General features: G+C 39.1%; 3 protein-coding genes across 4 annotated transcripts in view; 2 read left to right on the forward strand and 1 right to left on the reverse strand.

Annotated features, from left to right (window-relative positions):
* Positions 1-452: 452 nt before the first annotated feature.
* On the forward strand, positions 453-10,061 carry Hnrnpu (heterogeneous nuclear ribonucleoprotein U). 2 transcript variants are annotated; one of them, XM_078022956.1, is made up of 14 exons: positions 453-1,368; positions 2,236-2,347; positions 2,435-2,508; positions 4,404-4,543; positions 4,852-4,951; positions 5,314-5,426; positions 5,835-6,098; positions 6,308-6,427; positions 6,955-7,083; positions 7,185-7,353; positions 7,637-7,891; positions 8,170-8,354; positions 8,718-8,789; positions 9,211-10,061. In XM_078022956.1, exons 1-14 carry the CDS (start codon positions 687-689, stop codon positions 9,262-9,264), a joined length of 2,469 nt encoding a protein of 822 aa, XP_077879082.1. In that variant the 5' UTR covers positions 453-686; the 3' UTR covers positions 9,265-10,061. The 2 variants fall into 2 exon arrangements, with proteins under 2 accessions (XP_077879082.1, XP_077879083.1); XM_078022957.1 differs by having other exon boundaries at positions 453-1,311.
* Positions 10,062-10,217: 156 nt separating this feature from the next.
* Positions 10,218-24,209, forward strand: part of C10H1orf202 (chromosome 10 C1orf202 homolog) — an 81,775-nt gene continuing 67,783 nt past the window's right edge. The window contains exons 1-2 of the mRNA XM_078022958.1: positions 10,218-16,466; positions 16,985-17,080. The gene's annotated coding sequence lies outside the window, so the exon portion shown is untranslated. The remainder of the gene's footprint in view (positions 16,467-16,984; positions 17,081-24,209) is intronic.
* On the reverse strand, positions 18,238-22,414 carry Cox20 (cytochrome c oxidase assembly factor COX20). The gene is made up of 4 exons (XM_078022961.1): positions 22,261-22,414; positions 19,098-19,212; positions 18,913-18,976; positions 18,238-18,488 (listed from the first exon to the last, which is right to left on the reverse strand). Exons 1-4 carry the CDS (start codon positions 22,300-22,302, stop codon positions 18,347-18,349), a joined length of 363 nt encoding a protein of 120 aa, XP_077879087.1. The 5' UTR covers positions 22,303-22,414; the 3' UTR covers positions 18,238-18,346.

Below are 24,209 nucleotides of genomic sequence, written 5' to 3' on the forward strand. Positions count from 1 at the left end.
TTGCCAATTTGTGTTATGCACGTCAGAAGTGGACTTTTTAAGGAGATCAAACGAATAGCTGGAAAAACAGACAAAAAAGCAAATCTAAGATGGAAGGTGAAGGATTCGAGTTGAAAATGCCAAGTTGAGGACTGAAAGCTTTTGGAGAAAGCGGCCTCCTGGCAGGAAAAGCAAGGAGCAAAAGGTGTATTGCCACTAAAGAACAAGAAAGGCCAATAGTTTTTGCAGTGGATCGGTTTAACCAAAAGGCGGTTTCCTTTTCCTCCATTTGCTGGGTCCCAATTGGAAGCGCACTGAACGGCCCGCGCCGCGCTCTCGGACGGGCTCGGCCTGAGGGCGGGGAAATAGGGCTGGGAAGGGGCGGGGCCGGGCGCGGGCGCGCTCCGGCTCTCCTCCGGCGCAGAGTCTCGTCACGTAGGGGGCGGGGCGGCTATATTACGTGCGCGGCGCCGCCCCTGCGAGAGAACGTTGCGTGCTCGCTCGCGCCAGGCGAGTCTCCGCGTCTCCCTCGCGAACTCGGTGAAAGGATTTGGCGCCGTTCGACAACCAGGCGGGTCCGCTCTGCAGCACGAACCCATCTCCAGCCGCAGCTGCCGCCCGGGCCGAGGAGCAGCCGCCGCCACCAGTGGCCGAGGGAGCGGAGCCGAGGTTGAACCAGCACCTATCGGTGAATCGGGGCCCTCACCATGAGTTCCTCGCCTGTTAATGTTAAAAAGCTGAAGGTGTCGGAGCTGAAAGAGGAGCTCAAGAAGCGGCGCCTTTCCGACAAGGGCCTCAAGGCCGAGCTCATGGATCGACTCCAGGCCGCGCTGGACGACGAGGAGGCCGGCGGCCGCCCCGCCATGGAGCCCGGGAACGGCAGCCTAGACCTGGGTGGGGATTCCGCCGGGCGCTCGGGAGCAGGCCTCGAGCAGGAGGCCGCGGCCGGCGGCGACGAGGAGGAGGAAGAGGAGGAAGAAGGGATTGCCGCGCTGGACGGCGACCAGATGGAGCTAGGGGAGGAGAACGGGGCCGCGGGGGCGGCCGACTCGGGCCCGATGGAGGAGGAGGAGGCCGCCTCGGAAGACGAGAACGGCGACGATCAAGGTTTCCAGGAAGGGGAGGACGAGCTCGGAGACGAGGAGGAGGGCGCGGGCGACGAGAACGGGCACGGGGAGCAGCAGCCTCAACCGCCGGCGACGCCGCAGCAACAGCCCCCACAGCAGCGCGGGGCCACCAAGGAGGCCGCGGGGAAGAGCAGCGGCCCCACCTCGCTGTTCGCGGTGACGGTGGCGCCGCCCGGGGCGAGGCAGGGCCAGCAGCAGGCGGGAGGTAAGAAGAAGGCGGAAGGCGGCGGAGGCGGCGGTCGCCCCGGGGCTCCGGCGGCGGGTGAGTGCTGCGTTGTACGTTGCGCGCGGCGGGAGGCCCGCGTGGGGTGGGGACCGTGCCCCAGGCCAGCCGGAGCCCCGCAGGGGGGGAGGGAGCCCCGGGCGGGGGCTGCTGCGCGGTGGGGGAAGGGTATGGGGAATCCCGGATTAAGCGAGGGGCCTCGGGCTCGGTGTGACGGTGGTGGCAGTGCCTCCATTATGTGTCTCGGGAGCCCGGGGGGGGGGAGCTGCAGCTGCCGCTGGAGGGGGGGGAAGCCCCGTCGGCCCGCGGTGGCGCCGCCGCGCTGCGTGCGCTAGGTGCGGGCACATGTCTCGGGGGGAGGGGAGAGGCCCGAGGTCCCGGGGCGGGCGCGCTTTGGCGGCTCTTCGCCGCGGTATTGTGCAAGGAGCGCAGGGGCTCGGCGTGACGTCACTTCCGGCAGGAGGAGCCGGGCGCGGAGAGTGGGGCGGAAGATCAGTACAATGCGGCGGCGGGGCGCGCGGGCCCGGGTAGAGTGGGGGAGGGGAGGGCGGGCCGCGCGAGCCCCGCTTGGCCCCTCCCCCCTTCCTGAACTCTCGTCGGGATGCACGTGGGCTCCGGGCTTGGGCCGCGCTTTTTCTTTGGCTTTCTCGAATTGTCTATTAGACTGGTAAAATTAGTAACGTCTTTAGACTGCGTCACTAATCTCCAGTCCATTTCCAAGCTGATTGTTCTTTGAATTCACATTTGGTTCGTCGATTAAAAGGTCCTAAAAAAAATAACAGGGTGAAGTCGAGGACTTTTGCGCCTTGAAACAGAAAAGGTGGTGGGTTATTTTGTATTGTTTTGATTCTATTTCTAAGAAATATTTTGGCCACTTGGCATCTCAAAGAGTGTTGTGTGTTATAGGAGACGGAAAAACAGAACAGAAAGGCGGAGATAAAAAGAGAGGTGTTAAAAGACCTCGAGAAGATCATGGCCGAGGATATTTTGAGTACATTGAAGAAAACAAGTACAGCAGGTACAGGATACGAACCTAGTTTTGCTTGTACCCATTCTTCATGCTTTGCTAGGAAAAGCTGTATCAGGAGACAATTCTGTCTTTCAGAGCCAAGTCTCCTCAGCCACCTGTTGAAGAAGAAGATGAGCACTTCGATGACACAGTGGTTTGTCTTGATACTTGTAAGTGAAGCTGATACTCTTATCCCTCCTGCCCCCAGTTATTGAATACAGTGGTTTTTTTGGTTCCAAAATGTTAGAAAACTTAATGTTGAACTTAAGAAGCTTAGGTTAGTGTTTTCTAAAGGCAGGAAGATAATGGTTTTTATTTTGGATTCTGGTAGTATTTAATGTTTAGTATGACTACACTTTCATTGATAATTTAATAGGTTGTAGCAATTTGATAACTTTTTATGACTTAAACTCATTCTTAATGTCAATTCTTGACTAACAAAATTGTAAAAACTACTTTTCACTGTCCTTATAAGGCTTCTACGATAATTTCTTTTGTGTGTGGAATTATATTAAGTGAGCTATTTGGGTTTGTTAAATATTTACTAATGACTTTTCCCATTAGCACACAAGTATATTCCCTATTCTAAAAGATTGTAATATTACTTTTTCAATAACTGCTCTTTTGTTCTCAATTCCAGTTCAGTAGCTGCTGCTTTAACATAAGTTGATTTCTTCCAAAGACCTGGGGCAGCAGCAGTGGGCTATCACTGGGCCACTAGCTTTCTTCAGCAGCGAATGGTATCAATGGCAGCGCTGTAAATACTGCTACTTTACCCAGTTGGGCTGCAATTGAGTATGAGGAAGTATTGCAAACCTCTTAAGTGGGCCTTGGCTGTCAGACTTGCATTTTTTAATTATAAAAAAGAATTATATTGACTTAGTGTTTGGTCAGAATGCACAACTCTTTGAGATTAATAGAATGAAGGGTAGAAATAAATTCTTGAGGAGGAGGAGGTAAGGTAATAACCTGTTCTGGTAGCTAAGAGGAGTTGAAGCTTAGATTTTTCATGTTTCCTTGATTGTGGATTGTGTTAAGTGTGAAACTTGATTTCTTTTTGAATACCCCTTACAGGTAGTTGAGTCTTAAAACTGCAAAGTAGTTGAATTGAAAGTTTTATGTCAAATTCAGTTGCTTAAATACAAAATTGGTAGGAATTGGTAAGGTGCTGAAGCAGTGATTCAGAAGGGGTAATGTCATTGCATAGGAATAGGGTTTTTATTGCCTATTACCAGGAGTATCAGTTTATTAAGGGTGATACTGGGTGTAGACACAATTTGTTTAATTATATATCAATGATAAGAAATTTTAGGAACAAAGCTTATTTAAGGAGAATTCTAAACAGATTAAACTCTGATCAATTAAAACTAAATAAAACTGCTTTCTAAATTGAGGTTAGTTGTCTTGTCAAGGGAGAACTCTTGAGAAAATACATGTTAATGAGCTAGTGACCCAAAGATAGCTAGGTAAAAGACGATTTGGATAATCCAGGAAGTGGTTAATCTCTAATTGTTATAACTGGAAAGCTCCTGCAAGGGGGCCTAAAATGCTGTAGTAAACCTTTAGATGACCAGGTTAGTGGGTTCAGGCTGTCTGATGCACAAGTTGTAGAAAAGAATTAAGGACCTGGAACCCGGGTGTTAAGTTACAAAGTGCAGGATCAACAGCTCATACTCTTTATTTTAAAACATTGGCCGTGGCCTCCCTTCAGTTTTATTGTGGCACTGGTAAATTCTACCTGGTTCTGGCATGCTTCACTTTCTGCTATCCTCTACTGCTTGCCTCTAAATCAAGGTAAAGAGCAGAGCAGGTATGTATTGTCACATTGTCTCAATTTTGCTTAAAACACATTAAGCCTTGGTTAATTTAATAGGAAGTTTATTCTAGTACATAATTGACAAGTGACTGGTGGGAGTGGGGTTTAAATTGAAAGTTGGAACAGCATGATATATAAAATCTTATGCAGCATTAAAATACTTGTAAAAACTTAACCAAATTTTGTCTACATAGCAGAAATACATATATTAGATGTCAAAGGAATAATTGGTATTTTATATAATTACAGATAATTGTGATCTACATTTTAAAATATCAAGAGATCGCCTCAGTGCTTCTTCTCTTACTATGGAGAGTTTTGCTTTTCTTTGGGCTGGAGGAAGGGCATCTTATGGTGTGTCAAAAGGCAAAGTCTGCTTTGAGATGAAGGTAAATGCAATTTTGTGGTGTGCCCCCCACCATCTTGGCTTTTTAAATCATACATGAAAAAGCTACCAAGGATTTTTTTTAAAAAACTAGCTAAATTTTAAAGTACAAATTTTTAGAAAAACTCTTAGCTAATTGAAACCTTTTTTGCTCTGAGTTACAAAGTGCTCACTTTTAAAGTTCTTATAAATAAAGGATAGGGAGTAGGGAAAGAAGGAGATTTGGGTGTCTTCTCCCCAAGTGAGAGAAGTCAGGATTCAGGAGTTTATCTTTCTTGATTTACAGTTTGGTTTAATGATTTCACTTTTCAGGTTACAGAGAAGATTCCTGTAAGGCATTTATATACAAAAGATATTGACATTCATGAAGTTCGAATTGGCTGGTCACTGACTACAAGTGGAATGTTACTTGGTAAAGTTTCCATTTGAGTACTGAGGGCTCTGATTAGAGTCTGATTTCAGAAAAAGATTTAGAAGGCTTTCTAACTATAGTTATCCATTCTGTTAGTATTTTACAAATGGGTAATGCTAGCATGTAGCAGACAAGCTGAATTTTAGCTTTTATCAGTGATTTTTAAAAAATGTAGGACATGGTTAAATTTTATCCATTACTCAGTTTCATTTATATATTTATATTCAATTTGTATTCAATTCTACATCTGGTAGATAAGTTGAAGATTGTTAGGTTATTTGTGCTCTACCTGTTAAGTAATAAAAACAGTGGGGCTTTGGACTGTTTAAAAAACATCAGTTTCATGCAAGTTATTTTCTTAGGTGAAGAAGAATTTTCGTATGGGTATTCTCTAAAAGGAATTAAAACATGCAACTGTGAGACAGAAGATTATGGAGAGAAGTTTGATGAAAATGATGTTATTACATGTTTTGCTGTAAGTTATTGCTAAAATTCGCTATATAAGTGAAATTATCGTTTAGAAATTCTAAAAGAAATTAAGGTCTGGATCAGCTGTTAGTATGATAGATAAAAATGCATGCACTGGTTTTGGGTTAAAGACTAGAAAAAGTTGAAAACTGGAAAGGTAAGGGAAATTTTTAAGGAAGCGTTCTGACAAATTATTAAACATAAAATAGGCCTGTAAAATCTAATCCGTTATCTGAGGCAATGTTTTTGATTCTGTGTTTCATTCTAATGTTCAAAAAGCTCTTAGCATTTAACCTATAAAAATTTTCTAAGGGTAAGCTTACTCCTTATTTGAATTTTGATTTTTTTTTTTTTTTTTTGAAAGATTATAGGAAGCAGATTCAAACTGGTAAATTTTTTTTCTTCTATTTAACAGAACTTTGAAAACGATGAAGTAGAGCTCTCCTATGCCAAGAATGGACAAGATCTTGGCGTTGCCTTCAAAATTAGTAAGGAAGTTCTTGCTGGACGACCACTCTTTCCACATGTTCTCTGCCATAACTGTGCAGTTGAATTTAATTTTGGTCAGAAGGAAAAGCCATATTTTCCAATACCTGAAGACTATACTTTTATCCAGAATGTCCCCCTAGAGGATCGAGTTAGAGGACCAAAGGGGCCTGAAGAGAAGAAAGATTGTGAAGTGAGTCATTTTATTTTTTGTAAATGTGGCATTTGAAGATTGCTTTTGTTTGACAAAAGTGTTTTATTTGCTTTCATGTTATACCTATTGCTCTCAGCCAATGATTTTTCTTTTGCCTTTATAGATAATAGTAAACCTTCCATGAACAAATCTTGATGTGTTTAAAAAATTTGGATGTACTTAAAAATGAAATTTTTTTCCATTTGCAGGTTGTTATGATGATTGGCTTGCCGGGAGCTGGAAAAACTACCTGGGTTACTAAACATGCAGCTGAAAATCCTGGTAAATACAACATTCTTGGAACAAATACCATTATGGATAAAATGATGGTAAGTAAAAATGTTGGTTCTGATTTCAGCATTTAAAGGAGGCCCAAAAAGGGTAGTGGACCACAGTTAGTTCAGTGAGAGTCCTTGCCAAGAATGCGCAAGGCTTTGGTTATTGTCAATCCCTAGCACTTAAAAAAAACCAAAACCTTAATACTTATTTAAGAAGACATTGAAGGTATTCCCCCTTTTTTAAAATGTATTTTGTTAATTTCTTAGGGAGTTGGACAAAACAAAATTATTGGGTTACTTCCATTAGCTCTCAATCTGTAAGGGAAATTGCATTCTACTTGATAGGCTTAGTCATCTTTTTCATAGATTTTTTTTTTATTTTTTAGCAGTGAAAAGAATTCAGTGGTCTTACAATATGATAAAAAAAGTTCTACTTATTGATAGCAATAAGGGAAGTACAGTGTTCAAACATTTAAATTATAAAGTGTTACTTGTTGCTTCCCATATAGATCTAAGCTGGTATTAAACACATGTGGCTTATTCACAAATTCAAATAAAATTTTAAATTTTAAAAATAGGTGGCAGGTTTTAAAAAACAAATGGCAGATACTGGAAAACTGAACACACTGTTGCAGAGAGCCCCACAGTGTCTTGGAAAGTTTATTGAGATTGCTGCCCGCAAGAAACGAAATTTCATTCTGGATCAGGTGAGTTGTAGCTTAGAAGTTGAAAAAATGTTTACTGATACTTGGTTTGGTATGGAATTAATTTTTAAGGTTATAAACTTATTATTTTTTTTCTTTACAAGACAAATGTATCTGCTGCTGCCCAGAGGAGAAAAATGTGCCTGTTTGCAGGTTTCCAACGAAAAGCTGTTGTAGTTTGTCCAAAAGATGAAGACTACAAGCAGAGAACACAGAAGAAAGCAGAAGTAGAGGGAAAAGATCTACCAGAACATGCAGTCCTTAAAATGAAAGGTGTGGAATTCAATTTTATTGTTGCTGTCTTGTTTCGTTTTGTGATCTGTATCTGAAAAATTAATATTTTGCAAGTACTTTTGTTTGAGGAACAGCCATTAACTCTTGGGAATATAAATGTGTTTGGCTCATTGTAATAATTTTTAGAAAATTCATTAAACCACTAAACCATGAGTAGATATAGTAATCTGATAAAAATTTTAAGCTATTCAAGAATAGAAAGTTCTAGGATTATGGATACTTGCCATGAGTTTCTGACTTAATTTGATTTTATTTTTGGCAGGTAACTTTACTCTGCCAGAGGTGGCCGAGTGCTTTGATGAAATAACCTATGTTGAACTTCAGAAGGAAGAAGCTCAAAAACTTCTGGAACAGTATAAGGAAGAAAGCAAAAAGGCACTTCCACCAGAAAAGAAACAAAACACTGGCTCAAAGAAGAGCAATAAAAACAAGAGTGGCAAGAACCAGTTTAACAGAGGTGGTGGCCATAGAGGACGTGGAGGATTCAATATGCGTGGTGGAAACTTCAGAGGGGGAGGTAAGTTAAATTTGAATATTGTGTTTAATTCAAGATTGAAATGGGAGAATCTTGTAACTTGGGTCTGTAACTTAAACAGAAGTTTGTTTCTCATTGATCTATTCTGACATCAAAGCAACTAATTTAAAATTTTAGTGTGATTTGATTCTAAACAAAACTAGGTTGTGTAAATGCTTAAAATTATCTTTTAATGCTTTTATCTTAAAATATTTATTTATAACTAAAATAAGAAATGGGCCAGAAGAGGCCTAACTGGGTACCTACTTCCTTGCTTTTAGCTCCTGGGAATCGTGGTGGATATAATAGGCGGGGCAATATGCCACAGAGAGGTGGTGGTGGCGGTGGAAGTGGTGGAATTGGCTATCCATACCCTCGTGGCCCTGTTTTTCCTGGCCGAGGTGGCTACTCAAACAGAGGGAACTACAACAGAGGTGGAATGCCCAACAGAGGGAACTATAACCAGGTAATGATAAAGCGGCACTGATGTCTATAATTTAGTCTACAAAATTATAGGCTAATGTTGAGGAACCTCAATAAGCAACTATGGAAAATGGTGTGTTTGCATTGATGTGAGAAAAAATTTAATATAGTAATGGTAAAACAAATTCATTTATTGGCTTTTCAGGTACACTAAGTAGCAAAAACAGGTGAATTTTTACAAAGATTTAAAAATCTATGAGAAACTTGCAGAAGGGTACCTAGGGCTATTTCCCAAAATTAATGTCTAGCAAGTTGTCCATTTCTGCCCACTTCCCAATCAGGATCCCTGCAGGCATGATAAATTCTTGGGTTAAGACTTCTTAAAAGATTTTTTTCCTTTTTGTAGAACTTCAGAGGACGAGGAAACAATCGTGGCTATAAAAATCAATCTCAGGGCTACAACCAGTGGCAGCAGGGTGTAAGTAATTTCTTACATGATTATGTACATTAATTGTATTTTGAGTAAAAATCAGTCTCAAAAAGATCTTGTCCAGGGATTGAAGTGTTTGTAAACCTTAATAAGGCAAGGTATGAATTGTTGTAGTCCATAAATAGATTTTGAGTTTGCCATAAGTTACTATTTTTAATGAAGTAATATTTTAATATACAGTTCTTAATTAATTGTGTAAACTAACCAAGTCATGATGTGTTTCTTTTTGTAATGTGTATTGATAAATAATGGGATAATAAAACTAAATCTGGTTTGATAGAAATCAGAGGTATGACAAGTATAATTTATTTCCAGCATTTACTCTGAATTAGATTCATTGTCATTTCCTAAAAGCAATTTGAGTGGCTTATTGATGTTTTTTCTTTAAAAAAAAAATTTTCTCTTACAGCAATTCTGGGGTCAGAAGCCATGGAGTCAGCATTATCACCAAGGATATTATTGAATACCCAAATAAAACGAACTGATACATATTTCTCCAAAACCTTCACAAGAAGTCGACTGTTTTCTTTAGTAGGCTAACTTTTTAAACATTCCACAAGAGGAAGTGCCTGCGGGTTCCTTTTTTAGAAGCTTTGTGGGTTGATTTTTTTTTTCTTTTCTTTTTTGTACATTTTTAATTGCAGTTTTAAAGTGAATCGTAAGAGAACCTCAGCATTGTGCACGATAAGAGAATGTGTCAGTATTTCAGGGTTCTACATTTTATCTGTAAAATGTGACTTTTTTTTTATCACAACAAAAGTAAAATGTTGCTTTGTACCTGGTGTCTTTTATTAAGAATTTACTCCCCTATTTCTCACAGAGAATAACAGTCGGGAGTCATTGTCACAATATAATAGAAATGTTAGCAACCAGATTCATGTAAGGACTAAGTGGTCCTCATGAATTGCATTAAGACTCTGTACTGCTCAATATTACACTCCATCCTCTCTCTAGTTTGCTGGGTAGTAGTGGAGGGGATAAGCTAAATAGTAATTTCCAACAAAGACTGGGAACGCTTTTTCAGTTTAAATGACAATGGAATTGGCATAATTGGGAATGAAGCTAAAACTTGGAACCAACATGGAGAAGATGGAGTGTATGTAGAAGGGCTGTTAAAAATGTAAAACTTGGTTGCATTATTTGTGGAGGCTCAAACTTGTGAAGGTTAAATACCATAATTTTTCCATTTGTTCTGCATTTTGATTCTGAAAAGAAAGCTGGCTTTGCCCATTTCTTATTAAAAAACTTGTTGTAAATCCAGTTGTCTAATGGGATCTATATGAAGTTAGCTATGTCTGTATGCCCTTCTCCCACAAAATACTGTATAACTAGTGTGCTTGTAGTAGTTAACTCCACCATCTTTGTAAGCTAATGAAATTGTGAGTCACCCATTTATATCTTAATTTTTAATCATGTCAGTTCTTGAATGGGTATCTCCTTAGCCTGCTGATTTCTTTTTCTTTCTAAAGAAAGTGGGTGGAGAAATTAATTTAGACGTTTGTTTGCAATAAAAAGAATTCATTTTACTCTTGTTTTGGGATTCTCGCCATCAAGGTTCAAAATCCCTTTATACAACTCCCAAGAGGAGAAATTTTAAGTGTGTGCTTTCTGGACAGCTTATTCTTTACTCTGTACTTGGAACATTTAGGTTTTAAAAACTTAAATGTGTACTGATGATTGATAATATGAAGTAAAGTTTGAATTCTTCCCTTCCCCTCCCCCCCAGACGGCTTTTAACATTTAATGAGGGGAAAAGGTACTGGCTGGGAGAAGTTAACGCTCACTGTATCATCTTTATGAAATGCTAACGGCTGTCCTCAACTGATAATTTTATATACATATTTATGATACATGAAACTGCAGGAACAGATGCTTTTAGAAGCCATCATGTAAGCCAGTTGTTGATTTCACTACTACACAACACTGCTAACTTACTGTAGCTATGTGATAACATTAGATCCCCTAATTGTAATTTTATTGGGTTTGCACAGAACACTTAATCTTCTAAAGGACCCTCACTGTGAAGTGAGGAATCAGGAGTCAAACTGTAGAACTAAAATTTGACTTCAGTGTAGTTTTATTTTTTATTTTTGTGTTTTAGGCTGTTTCTGGTAAGTTCAGGTTTGCTATATTTGAGTGTTTAGGATTTTGTTTTAGCTACTGTAAAATCAGATTTTTAAACTTCATTTCATACTCCTAGGGATTTTTTTGGTACAAGTTAGTTTTTAGATGGTGATGTAGGTTCACTTGAAATTTTTGGGATAAAGGTTTGATCACAATAGAGATATTTTAACAATATGAAGTAGGTTTTTGTATGTTTAGCAATTACTGCTAGCAATCACTGGCACGAGTTAACTTTTCAATATACATTGTGAAGGAAGATTGCATATACTTAATCAATGAGGAAGATTCCAACTTTAGTGCTCAACAGTTTAGGTGTCCTACAGTTTATCTGTGCCTTTCAAAAAGTCTTGAGTATACCTTGTAGTTAAATTGCCTAAATTAATAACCGCAGCAGGAAAAAATGGTCAGATGATACTAGGCAGGCCACCATAGCTCCCAGATTAGCAAGGAGTGGGGACAGATGGGAGAAAAAAATGCTGTCTGGATATGTGTTAAACTTCTAAGAAGCAGTTTCATGATTAGGGTTGTTTATATTTTTATGAAAAATAATCTTAGTGACTAAATTTAGAAAAGGGGATGTACCAACTAGGCAAGCAAAGGGGAGGAAAATAGGTAAGTTAATTTCAAGAAATGTCAAGTTTTGGCAGATATTAGACTTTGTCCTTCACCCCTCCTAGTTCCTGCCCCCAACCCATGGCAATACAAAAAATAAAAAACCTCAAACAACACTTAGTTCTGAACAAATCCTGACTTGGGGGAAAGCTTGACCTTGCTTTTGGTTCAAGGAGTGCTTTTATGTAGCAAGTTTTGCAGCTCTTAGAATGAGCCAAAAATGCGGGGGGTGGGGAAACAGCTCAGTGGAATAGAGCACTTGTCTTACATGTGCAGGGTCCTAGGTTCCATCCCAGAACCCTTAAAAAAATGTTCATATAAATATAGACATTTATAGGGAAAGAGAAAAACCAATAATGCAAGATAGAAAATAACTGTCAGCATAGATTTCCTTGGTAGGTTATATAATTGTGTCTAGCCTTTGAAGGGCTCTGGCTCTGACCTTTACAAGGGCAGTGACCAACTTACAGCCTTAGTGGCCTTGTGTCCAGACAGCAAAATAAAATCCTATAGTGGAAGATTTCAACGGCAAATGACAAGGGAGCAGTCTTAAAAAATTTGAAAGCAATTTTTTTTTTTTTTAAAGAAACATAGCTAGTAGTATTTTGAGAATTTTTTTCTGGGTATTTTATATTCATGGACACACTTTAAAAATTTGTTCAGTTAGGTGAATTGGATAACATTGTCTATAAAGTTCTGTAAACTTAACACCTTTTTATCTCAGGACCTTGTTTAATTGGCTCCATTGCACAAAAACAAAGTATAGCACCTTTTAAGCTTATTGGCATACACTTGGATAAAGGCTTAATTGTAGAACTGAGAATTTTTTTTTTTTGTCAAAACTAGAATGAGCTTTAAACAACTTTTCTATAATTTCCTTCCCATGTATAACTAAAATCTTGTTTTCTAAAAAGAGAATGAAACTTGTACCCAAGAATAATTCAATTAGTCACTCCCTAGTCTCCTATCAGATGTTTCCTCTGGGAAGATAATGCAATATTGTTTCTGGAGTTTTTTTTTTTCCTCCAAAGTTTTTGAGATGGTTTGAGTCTAAAAAGTCCAACTGCAACTGAGATTGAGGTAGATCTTGAAAAACTTAAACCAAGTTTTAATGTTTTTAGTAATAAAAGCAAGGATATATATGTTAAGGGTTGGCAATACATTATACCTATGCACTGGAACTCACCTAAGCATAAATTATAAAGGAACCGTTAGTAATTTCTATTGGCAATAAAAACTAATTAAATAAATTATGAATTGCCTAAGTTTACCTAAAATGTTCAGTAGAACTACAGTACTCTTCATATGTGGATGACTTAGCTTGGATTGGGGAGAGGCATAGTTGTCATTCCTCCCAAGTTTTTATATTAAAAAAAATAGATTTAGCCAGGCTACTGCTTTTTTTTTTTTTAACTTTTTAATACTCAGGTTTTTTTTGCTTAATACTAACACTATTAACAGGTACCTTTGTAAGAGAAGCATAAAAACACTATGCATCAAACTAGTGCTAGAGTCACCTTTGTTTTAACCTTGGTATTAAAAATAAGCCCTTTGAGAACTTAGAAGTGAACTGTAGTACTTTCTGAAGTAATATTCATCCCTTAATATTGGGTAGACAAACATTAAAGCTAGAGGTCACCAGCTATCCTTTTGCTAAGTATATACTAGTTTATTTGGTGTTAACACATCAGTCTGAGATTGTGCAAAACAGGACCATGGGAAATAAGAACTTAGGTGGGAAATAACAGAAGTTTGGCACTTAACATTAAGAACATTTTCACATCTTTGCTCCTTGGCTAAAAATATAGGTGATTTAAGTTTGACTCATTTCTCTAGGAACTTATTTATTTAGATCTATATAGGTTGGAGATTGAAAGGATTATATTAATAAAGCTGTTAATCATAAAACCCCTTTGTATCTTATGGGGTTCCCATTGTTGATAAACTAGCACTGAAGATAAGTGATAGGTTAGGGCATCAGTAATCCTTGCTTGGTTAGGTAAGCTTTTAGCATAACTTAGTTGTTAGAGCAAGGAACTTAAGGCATTACTTTATAATAGCCCAATTTCCTTTAGAATATAAACCTAAGGTTTCTTTTTCATGCCAAGATTCAGCATACATTTGAGGTATGGGGTTTTGGCTTTTTAACATCTTAACTGTGGGTACAAGAAAATATACTGTAGTTGAAAGAGATGAGGTAATGACAGATGAGGCTAGCCTCTGGAAAGATGTCTTATAAAGGCTTGGTTCCTATGTTGCACTGTTAAAATCACCATGCTTGGTGATGGCATAATCACGAGCATGTTCTGCTTGATAATATGCAGTACTGAAAGTTACTCAGGGATTGCAGGCTAAAAAGCTAAAAGCATCTGATATGTACCGAGTTACTTTTTTTTTTTTTTGACAGTCCCATTTCATTGTACTATGGGAAATAGCATCAGTTTTGCCTAATAAAATGTATGTGGCAAGCACTTGAAGCATTGCTACAAATGGATATTAGCCAAAAAATTTAAATGAAACCACCACTAACAAAGATGGCTAGAATATACAAAAGTGTGATGTAAATAGTGTTAAAGCCTACAGAGAAGACGAAATTAATACTTAATGATCAGAAATTATTTGGCAGTTTCTAAAGGTACCTAGTTAAGAGACAGTCATGGACAAGTACAATAATAAAAGGTTCCAACGTACTTTATTTTTTATTTTGGAAAAGTATAATAAAGAAAAAAATGCTGATTTAAATTTCATCTCCTTTTCCTTAGTCTGTCCATGTGAATGTGCTGTGTGGAAGAGTAAAAGGGCCCAACTAAATGTGTTCCAGTGATTCTAATAGGTATTCCAAATTAATTGATGCTTGTATATTTAACAGTTGTTATGTTAGGATTCTGGGATCAATCTTAAATAAAACTTATTAAAAGATGGGGAAGAGTAATTGGTAACCTTGATGTACAGGTTATATAACATTTCCTAGTTTCTCCCTTGAATACCTGAAGTGAAATACTTGGTATTCTCTTTGCAGTTGATGGTCTTCTTGCATAGGTTTACAGGAATACATGCAAAGACCCAAGTCCTTTCCTTCTGTTAAACTTTTTATATGACATTCTCCCTAGTTGCAGCAGTTTATTTCCAGAGTTCAAATGTGAAATAAGTTTAGGATACTTTTTCTGTCTTTAGATTCCCCAAATCTTTGTTCTTTTTATACTAAATACACAAATATACTAGTTTTAGGAAAACAGATTTGAGGTTCTTTTTGGATAATGAAGTGATATAAATTCATATTTCAAAATGTAAAATCAGCTTAGAAAACTAAATTTAGAACTTAAGATGAAGAAATGGGGAAGACTTGGTATGAGTTTTCATTATGCCAGTCCAGAGCATATAATATACTGTTGTAAGTCTGAAGTTATTAAACTCTTGATAAGCTTAGAGGAAATTATTTTTCTCCACTATGTTCTCCAGAAAAATGTCTTTAGGTGAAATGAGAGGACTTGGATACAGGTCTGATAACAATGTCACTATCAGGATTTGCTCAATGCAAAACAGCTCTACTCTAAAAAGTTGACCTAATGGCTTCTAAAGAGCAGGCACCTCAAGGTTTCATGACCGTTTCTGTTTACATGAGGGAAAAACAAAACTATTAAAAAAAATAAACTTTTTTCAAAAATGAGCTTTGAATTTATGTGGTAAGGCACGTTTTATTTCACATGACTTCATGGTATAGTGCAAGAAACATTACTATGGAAATTCATCCTTTAAGAAATCAGTATTTGCAGAGAATGATTACTTTGAGATCCCCTAAGGGGGTGCCATATGATAGCTGGTTTATTAGAATTTAATTTCTAAAAACATGGTGGAAGAGATGCCACTTTTTAGGTTGACCTACACTTAAAGTGAACAAAAGAAATCTTTCGTCTATTAATATAATCTGATAATCTTGAGATATGACTACTCATTGTCATCCTTATTCTAGAAAAATAGAAGAATAAAGTGAATGCAATGGTTGAAAAGCACTCAATATTTGAAACACATTGTAGTGCTCACATTATAAGCTTCAAAATGGAATTCTGAAAAAATGTCCTCATAATGTAATTTTTCTTGTTCCAGCAGCTTTCCCTTACTAAAAAAGTTTTAAAGCATTTAAAAAATGGAACTTAATGTACATAATAAGCTGTGTAAAAATACCAGTATTTGGGTGGTAGTGGATATATTGACACATTGAACTGCTAATTACTGGACTAATTTTTAAGTTGCTTCCAAAAGTTATTTCCTTCTAGAGGACCATTATAAAACAGAATTGTAGCAATTGTTTTTAATTTTTCTACTTTCCTCATTAAGGTCTGCTTTACCCAAAGAATAGTGTATATTTTAACATGACTTAAAGGGGTGAGTTTACCCCTGTCACAGATTTTTATCTGGGAATAGAAGGATTCAAACCCTATTTGATCCCTAGCTCTTTGCTGAAAAGTGCATAAACAGGAATCCTGAATTTATTATATAGACCTCCTCGCATTATGTAATCGAAGCAAAGGGAAACCAGCGATGGAGTTAGAGGTACGTAGACTAAAGAGATGCTTGCAAATAACAACAATGGTTCTAGAGTAGTCAAGATTTCTTGTTGCCGAACTCAATATAAATCACAAGTTCAGAGAAAAAATAAATTTAAAAGCCCTGAGGTCCTTTTACTGAGATGGAAAAGCAAGCAGTCCAGCCAAAAGGAGGGGTGAGGGAAGGGGGAAACACATAAATCACATCTTAGAAAGTATCAAAGCAAGTATAATAGATAAGCTATGAAAAATTTTCAAAACTAATAACTGTAATTCTATTTTAATCAGCTATTTAGCTGGTACCCACTGCTATATCACCTAGTATGAAATTTTGGAATTTCGGAGCAATGGAGGTGCGCTGGACGCTCCCAAGTGGGCGTGGAAGGTAGGTTGTTTTGAGTTTAATAAAATTTGCAGTGTGTGAAAGTGGATCCACTATAAATCTTGAATCCTACCTATTAGTGAACACTTATTAGTTCATTTACTTTTTTGTGCCATATATGTTAGGAATGTAATAGGAAACACTGTAGCACATACCAGTGACACAGTGAAAGTGCCTACTGCAAGAATGAAAGCACAAAATATGTGAAAAGCTAACGGAAAAAATGACTATGATTCCCAGATGGTGTAAGCAAATGAAAGAAAATCAGAAAGTTAAGGAGGTAGATCAGAAAGGCATTGAAAGTGAAAAATTTCTGATTAGAGGCATGGATTAATTTGTAATGGTCAGTGTGACAGATTTGGCAAAACTTCAGTTAGGATTTGAAGATCATTGAAGTAGAAGTGTCAGGACCATTTTGTAACATTTTAGTAGTTCAAGAAGAACAATGATCATGTAAATGTACGTAATAGCATTTTGAAAGTAATTCAACTAAATTAAATATAACTTTGTTTTTAATCCAGGTCTCCAGTTTGTGCAGGCATTCTGCTGTGAATGAACTGACCTTATTTAATGGTGAAGTCATTGGAAATTTTACCAATGGAGGTTTCTCTTTCAGGGTAAGATGTAATTGAAGTATGATAGAACTAGGACTTGACTTAATCCAGCTGCCCAATTATACAGGTTATATATGTTAGTAAACTGAAGCTGTGAGCATAAATAGCTGCCCACCCAGTTTGTTAAATATCAGATTATTGATTAGTGTTCATCTTAAAAACATGGGGAACTCATCACTGAATTTTTAACAATTTGGTCATAGCCAGTTCAAATAATGTAGAATGTTGGTTTGTGCCAGATTTATGGAGGTAGATCAGAAAGGCATTGAAGTGGTCCGATTTTACAAGCTCCTTTCCAGTAACTTTCCTTTATTAATTATCCAAGTCCTCCTTAGAATGTGTTTGACATCACATAGCCTCTGCACCCTAACCACTGTAACCGTGATAGCCACAAGGTGGGGAGGGAGGGGGGAAATCTTTCTGAACAGAACTAGAGTAATTACACCTTTCCTTTGAAAAAGAATGTAGAACAAGATAACTAATACTTTAAAGACATCTGAGTTCACTGGTGTCTCCCCCTCCAAGCCACCCCCATGTTTCTTTTGTATTTAAAGAAACTGTCATTTAAATAGGTATTTTTCCTCCCGACAGGGTCTTGCCATGTTGAGCAGGCTGGTCTTAAATTCCTGGGCTTGTTTTTTCTGCATAAGTCTTCTGAATAGCTATGACTACAGATGTACTGTATCCATCTTAACAGATTTTTTTAAGTAATGTTGACACCAAAAATAAATAGCTTCATTCCATAAGAAAGGGAGTTTTCTCCTGGATAAGTAAATATTGGGGGGGTAGATTTTTAATGGTCACTGATTTTAACCGGATTGTCTATAAATGTATGATTCCGCTATTCTTTTTCCACACCAGCTTTTTTAACTGAAATATTTTCATATATAACATGTGCTTAAATTAAAAAATTTCACTTAGAAATTGTGATGAGCAGTTGAGAGATCAGATCGGGAGTTTCGTTTTTTTTTTTTAGGCAAGTCTGTAATCCAAGATTCTATTACTTAAATTTGTTACTTACACACTGCCAATAAATTCTGTTTTAGAGGTGATATACCCACTACACCTACTATATAAGACACATTACCTAGGAATACCATGTTGGCAGTAGGTAAGGGCCAGATTATATTGGAAGTTTTCATACAAGTAAAGAAAAAGACTGCAATTTACACATAATTTATTTGAGTTTTATTGTACATAATATGTGGCTGGTCCCAATGCTCACACTGACTTGAGGGAGATGTTTTGAATTTTTATGCTCAGAGTTGTTCAGTTGCTGCTGCTGCTGCTGCTGATTTGTTTTCTTTGAGGATCAAGGTGGGTGCTTTCATATAAAATCTGGTTTTTAATTCCTTCTCTGGCAATTCTTTCCTGGATTCTTTGCTTTGCATGATTATACCTACAGGGAAACCTTGTAAGAAAAGATAAATTTCTTTAGGAATTTAACTATATATAACACATAACACAATTTCAAAATGCTTACAGGTGACTACCCAAGACAAAATTACAAATAGTCTAATTTGGAGTGTTTGGGGGTAGTTTGGAGTCAGAATACTAGTTGTACACATACTCATACCTATGAAGAATAAGGGACAAGAAACCACTGGGAATAGTTGAGGCCTTATTAAATCTGTTCAGGCATTCAACAAACGATGATAGTTAACAGATTGCTTTTTGCAAAGGCAAAAGCAGTATTGTTTTGTAAGGCAGATTTCCCTTAAAAATAAAGAGTCTTTAATGACTTCTGGAATCTTTGATATTTCTCTGAAGAGTGTGCATTTGAATTTTAGGTAACCTGTTAAAATCATGGCATTTCAGGAATACTTAGTACATACCAGCATCCTAAAGTCACCAAGATAAATCCTCCCACTGCAACATCACATGATCTTCTAATTCTACCTGTAAAAAATAAGCATCACCACTAGAATATAATCATACATGCATGCCTTATAGACTAGTTAATCCATCTTGAAAAACTGCTCAAAGAAATGTTTTTATACAGAGAAATAAATATACTCACTAGTTAACAAAAAATGTCCAAGTCCAGCCACAACAGATCCAAATGAACCATATAATATCGAATCCCGTGCACAGGGAATGTTTTCAACATCTAAAATTCCTAGGAGCTTAAAGGGCTAGGATAAAATAGAAAAGAACCTAGATTGAACAAGAAAATGTATTAGTCCAGGGTGACCTGGCAAGATTATAATGTGAATAGTATTCTGTTATAAAGGGATTAAACTAGAATATGTGCTATTCAGCAACTTGAATCAGTTTACATTGCCTTTGATTATGTCTTTTAATTTGAAAACCTTGAAAATTTGGCCAGAAGGCCCTCAGCAATTGGCTGTTTAGGAAAATGAGTGTACATTGTATATGAGCTCTTAAAATGAGATTATTAAACTTGACTATCACTGAGTATAAAAGCAATGTAACTTGTGAAACAGCAAGACTTGCTAACTAAAAGAATATCATTTGTTAACTTTTCATGTTAATAGGAACATAGGAGTACACTGGGCCTGTACTATCACATCATCTTGGTGTGATGGGACAAATTGGGAATCTGGAGAGCTGAATTTTTGTCTGGATAATGCTTTCCTCCATTCATTGGTTTTATATTTAACTGGGATGTCTGTCACTCTTAATTTAATTCTGTCTCTTAGGGCTTTTGGGAGAGACAAGACATTTAAATTTTACTGACATTTCTTATAAACAAATCTAGAGTTTCAGAACCCAGTGCCACCCCCCCAAAAAGTCTTACAAAATGAGAAATGATAGTTTTCAGTAACATTGCTTTTTAAAGGAAGCCAGCCACTGTCCATTTCACATGGACCTTTTAAAAAACAGGTTCATATGGTTTGGGGCCATTGTGGGAAGATTCTGTAGGATGAAATAATAAAGGACAGGAGTCTCAAAGTCATGATACATGATAACTCAATTGTATTTCCATCCATGTTTGCTGCTTTGGCTCAAATCTACTGGAAAAGACAAAATGCCTTGGTTCATATTAAAGTAAAAATTGCACACTCTTGATGATTGTCCTTTTTTACCCCCCTTTGCCTCCTGTTTCCCTCTACTCTCACATGAATACATGATCTGCAGTGAATTTTCACATAAAAAGAGACTTGTTTATATTGATAAAGAACGCATGTTACCCTCAAACAAGCCTACTCCTCTAGGAATTAGATTAAGATGGGGGGGGCATTGCTGATAATGTGTGGTAACAATTATAAAGCAGCAGTTTCTAATACCCAAATACTTAAAGCACAGGTTCCTTCAAGACCCCCCCCCCCCAATTGCCACTTGTTTGGATTCCTTTTTGTGGCAAATACTTCTAGAATTTGTTCAGTTTTTTACTAAATGTGCTAAATTTTACCTGCCAAATAAGTTAGGTACCTTGAACTTTTAAGCCCTCATACTTGGATTCAGATTTGGGGTTGGACCATGGAGCATAAGGGGTGCCCCTCTTTGGTATCAGGGATTGAACTCTTAAGCCATATCCCCAACCCTTTGATCTTCTGAGACAGCGTCTCACCAAGTTGCCCAGGCTGAGCTTGAAGTTGGGATACTCCTGTCTCAGCTTCCTGAGCTGCTGGAATTACAGCCAGGTCCATAATGGAATAATCTTGGCTTGAAAACAAGTTGGAGTTAAAATGGTATTTTAAAATTAAGTGAGCCAAAGCTGATTCTGAGAAACATGATAGTTCTTGAGCTCCACCCTCAACAAAACTGGTCTAAAGTGTCAACACTGAACTTGAGCTCAAATCTAACTAATTGGTAATTTAGGGACAGGGGTCATTACTGGCAGGCCCATAATATCACAACGTGGAAACGTGGCTTCAGGTAAATGTGATGGAAGTCTGACCCCAAGGCCCGTGTCATTTCTGCTGCACAAAACTATCTTTTTAACCCTTTGATAAATGAAAGCAAAAGACTAAGAAAAGCACTTTCCAAGTCTGAAAATCTTATGCATTCTGTGGCTGGGTGTCAGGCAAGATGGCAAGTTCAAAGCCAGCTTCAGCAATTTACAGACTGTTCCAAGATACAGAGGGGTTGGGATGTGTTTCAATGGTTAAGCAACCCTGAGTTCAGTTTCCAGATATTGAGGTTAAGGTCTATAGCCAGCCACCTTCTACAACTTGTTTTGCTATTCGTGAGTCAAATAAATAGGTCCATACTTATAACTTTCTCCCTTCATTCTTCTTACCTATGTACATCAGTCAGCAAGGCATGGTGGTGCATACCTTTTAACACAAGCTACTAGGGAGATCAAAAAGTCGGAGACCCGTCTGGGTAACTTTTTGAGACTCTCAAAAATCTGCATTTGGGGTAAAATTGGGAGTTCATAACCCTCTTCAATCTAATGTATGAAATACAATATGTCAAGAGCTTTGTAATGTTGTGAACAACCAATAAAAATAAAAATGCCAGATAGGGAAACACCTCAGTCTGCTTTTGGGGAGTCTCATGAGACCGGTCGAAGGCTACAGAAAACCTAATTCAGCTTTACTACACCAAGAAGTTGGATTTTACCCTGAAAGAAATGGGCGATTAGGACTGGATTTTAAATAGGCTGAAACTGTAGTTTATACTACGGGAAGCTCTTGCAAACAACCGTGGAAATGGACTAAATAGGGGAGAGCGCCAAGATGTCGGTTAGGCAGGCTATTAGTTACACCACTACGTTGCACTCTGCCATTTGGTCCAGAGAAAGCTAATAGGAATCCCCCCGCCGCCCCCTTCATCTGACCTTTCTGCTCTGGACATAGCCGGAATATAGCCAAGTTTTCATTCCTTAACATCTACTGAATCTGTTTAATGTGTAGAATGCCTCATTTAAGGCAAGGTACCTGTCCTCGGAGCATTTTCATCTCGCAACAAGCAAAATTCAATGTAATGTCCTCGTCAGCAAAATTTTGTCAAAGGATTCAGTGTTGGCTGTTTAATAACAAACTGCAAATCATTAATATTGCTGATCGCTTTCCCCTCGTGTAGGACAGGGTTGTCCATGCCACTAAGCGCGGGAGAGGACTAGTAATAGTTACGATGGTTTCTTGCATTTGCCTGATGGAGAAACCGGGGACCCATACTCCAAGCCTAGGAAACTCAGGACACCGGGTCCTTACGCGCTTCCCGCCCCACTCTCCCGTTTGAGATCGTGCACCCCGCCATCCCCGCGTTACCTTCCCCTTCCCGGACTCGCCCTGCTCCGGCACGGCCGCCATGGGGACCAGTTGGCTCCTCCAGCCCCACCTTGCGTCCGCCCAAGGCCTCAGGAGCGGAAGCCAGGCCAGCCGCGCCCCGCCCGCTGGCTCCCGCCCGCCCCCGCGCGCCGGCCGCCATTTTAGGGAATGTTCTTAATGCTACGCAGAGGCCGTGCTGGCGCCTCGGCTGCCACCTTTTTTGTTCAATCGGACGGATTACGCTATCTTCCATGTCCAGCAACCAGCTCGAAGGGCCGGGAGCGTGGGAGGCGGCGGGCTAGCGAACCACCTCCGGCTCCCGGCTTCCAGGCAGGGTGGGGGAGGCTTGGAATCCTGGGTGAGCGACGCTGCCCTCTTCCCGCCCCCCGCCTAACCGCCATTTTTAACCGTCCCCGGGCGCGCGCGTTTTCTCAGGCACCCGGGCGCCGGGCACGCGTCGAGGGCTGTTCGCGGCGGAGGGAGCGCGCGCGCGCCGCCGCGGCTTTGTCCTACGGGGCGGACCCCTGGCAGGGGTTGGCTGAGCCTCACGCGCTCCCAGTCCGGGTCCCTGGCCCGGAAGTCGCCTTTCGCTAGTTCGTCGGCCTTCGTCCCCTACGTGTCCTTTGTTCTTCCGGGCCCAGAACAAGCCCTCAGTACCACCGGCCGCTGCTCTCTGCGCTAGCAGCCATTTAGTCCCTCGTGCCTCCCTCCAGCAATTGTGCTCCGACGCCCCCACCCCCACACCACCTCTTCTTGGTTTTATTACTTATTGTCTTTAAAAATAGCACTGCTCTGTTTGCTTAAAGGAGACTGGGGACAAAATGGAGGGAACAGCTCGCTTTCATCCTAGTCAGGACGTTGGTGTCCACCAGCCGTGGGTGGGTGGAAGCAAGGCCGGGGAGGATGAAGCACTTTCACGTCCAAGGAGAAAAATGCCTGCCGTGTGAATTTTTGATGTTCCAAGTTACCCTTCCTACGACTGCGACCTGACGTGAGACCTGGCTGCGACCTGTGTAAGGCACGGTCCGGCCAGTTGTTCGGCAGTCAGTCCGGTTCCTTTTTTGTGTTAAATTTTTCTACTTGATCTTGTGCCTCCATTATCTAAGTACCTTTGTATTTCTCGACTTGGCGTTTGAAATGGCTCGAGTTTTTCTTTTGAAAGTGTACTATTCCGGGGAATATATTCAGATTTGTCATTGTGCAGAGACACGCTGCTTCCAATTATGCTGCAGCCTGGCACATAGCGCCCAATTGTGTTAGAGATGGTGATTTAACCATCATGAACTGAGCGCTTTCGGTTTTTTTTTTTTTAAATCTCATTGAATACCTTTCGCCAATCACGTGAAACGCACAATCTCAGAAAAAGAGAAAAAACCCACACACAATATGACTTATATTTATGTGTTTATGTGTGACAGGTTTATTTTTAAAAGGATTAGGAACCTGGACAGTTAGAAATTACATACTGCTGTAATAATTATTAGGGCATGGAAAAAAGTAAACCCGTCGGTGATATTCTTGCCAGCTTTGGATTCTCTGCTAAAATTTTTTATACACTATTCTTTGAACTCTTAGTCCGGAAGGTAATATTTAAGGTAGTAATATTCCATAAATGAATGAGGAATTCTTTTGAGGTGATTTCTAATTATGTTGTAAAGGAAGGAGAACTGGAAAAGTACCAGGTAAAATACCATTAAGTCATCCTGCTTTATTTTTCATTGTGACTGAAAAAAATGCCAGTATATTTAGTGGAGATCCATTTCATTAGTCTTTGAAAATATTTTCATATGTGTTATTTTATGTTAAGATAATTTCACGGTAATTTGCATGTTTAACGTTTTATATATGTACATATATAAAGTGAAAAGTAAAAATCTCTTTTGCTATCCTTCTCAAACATAATCAACTAAGTTTGATGTATTTTTCCCAGCTCTCTTCCTTTTTTTCAA

Source organism: Ictidomys tridecemlineatus, chromosome 10 (assembly GCF_052094955.1).
Source record: "Ictidomys tridecemlineatus isolate mIctTri1 chromosome 10, mIctTri1.hap1, whole genome shotgun sequence".
In the NCBI taxonomy this organism is placed as follows: Eukaryota; Metazoa; Chordata; class Mammalia; order Rodentia; family Sciuridae; genus Ictidomys; species Ictidomys tridecemlineatus.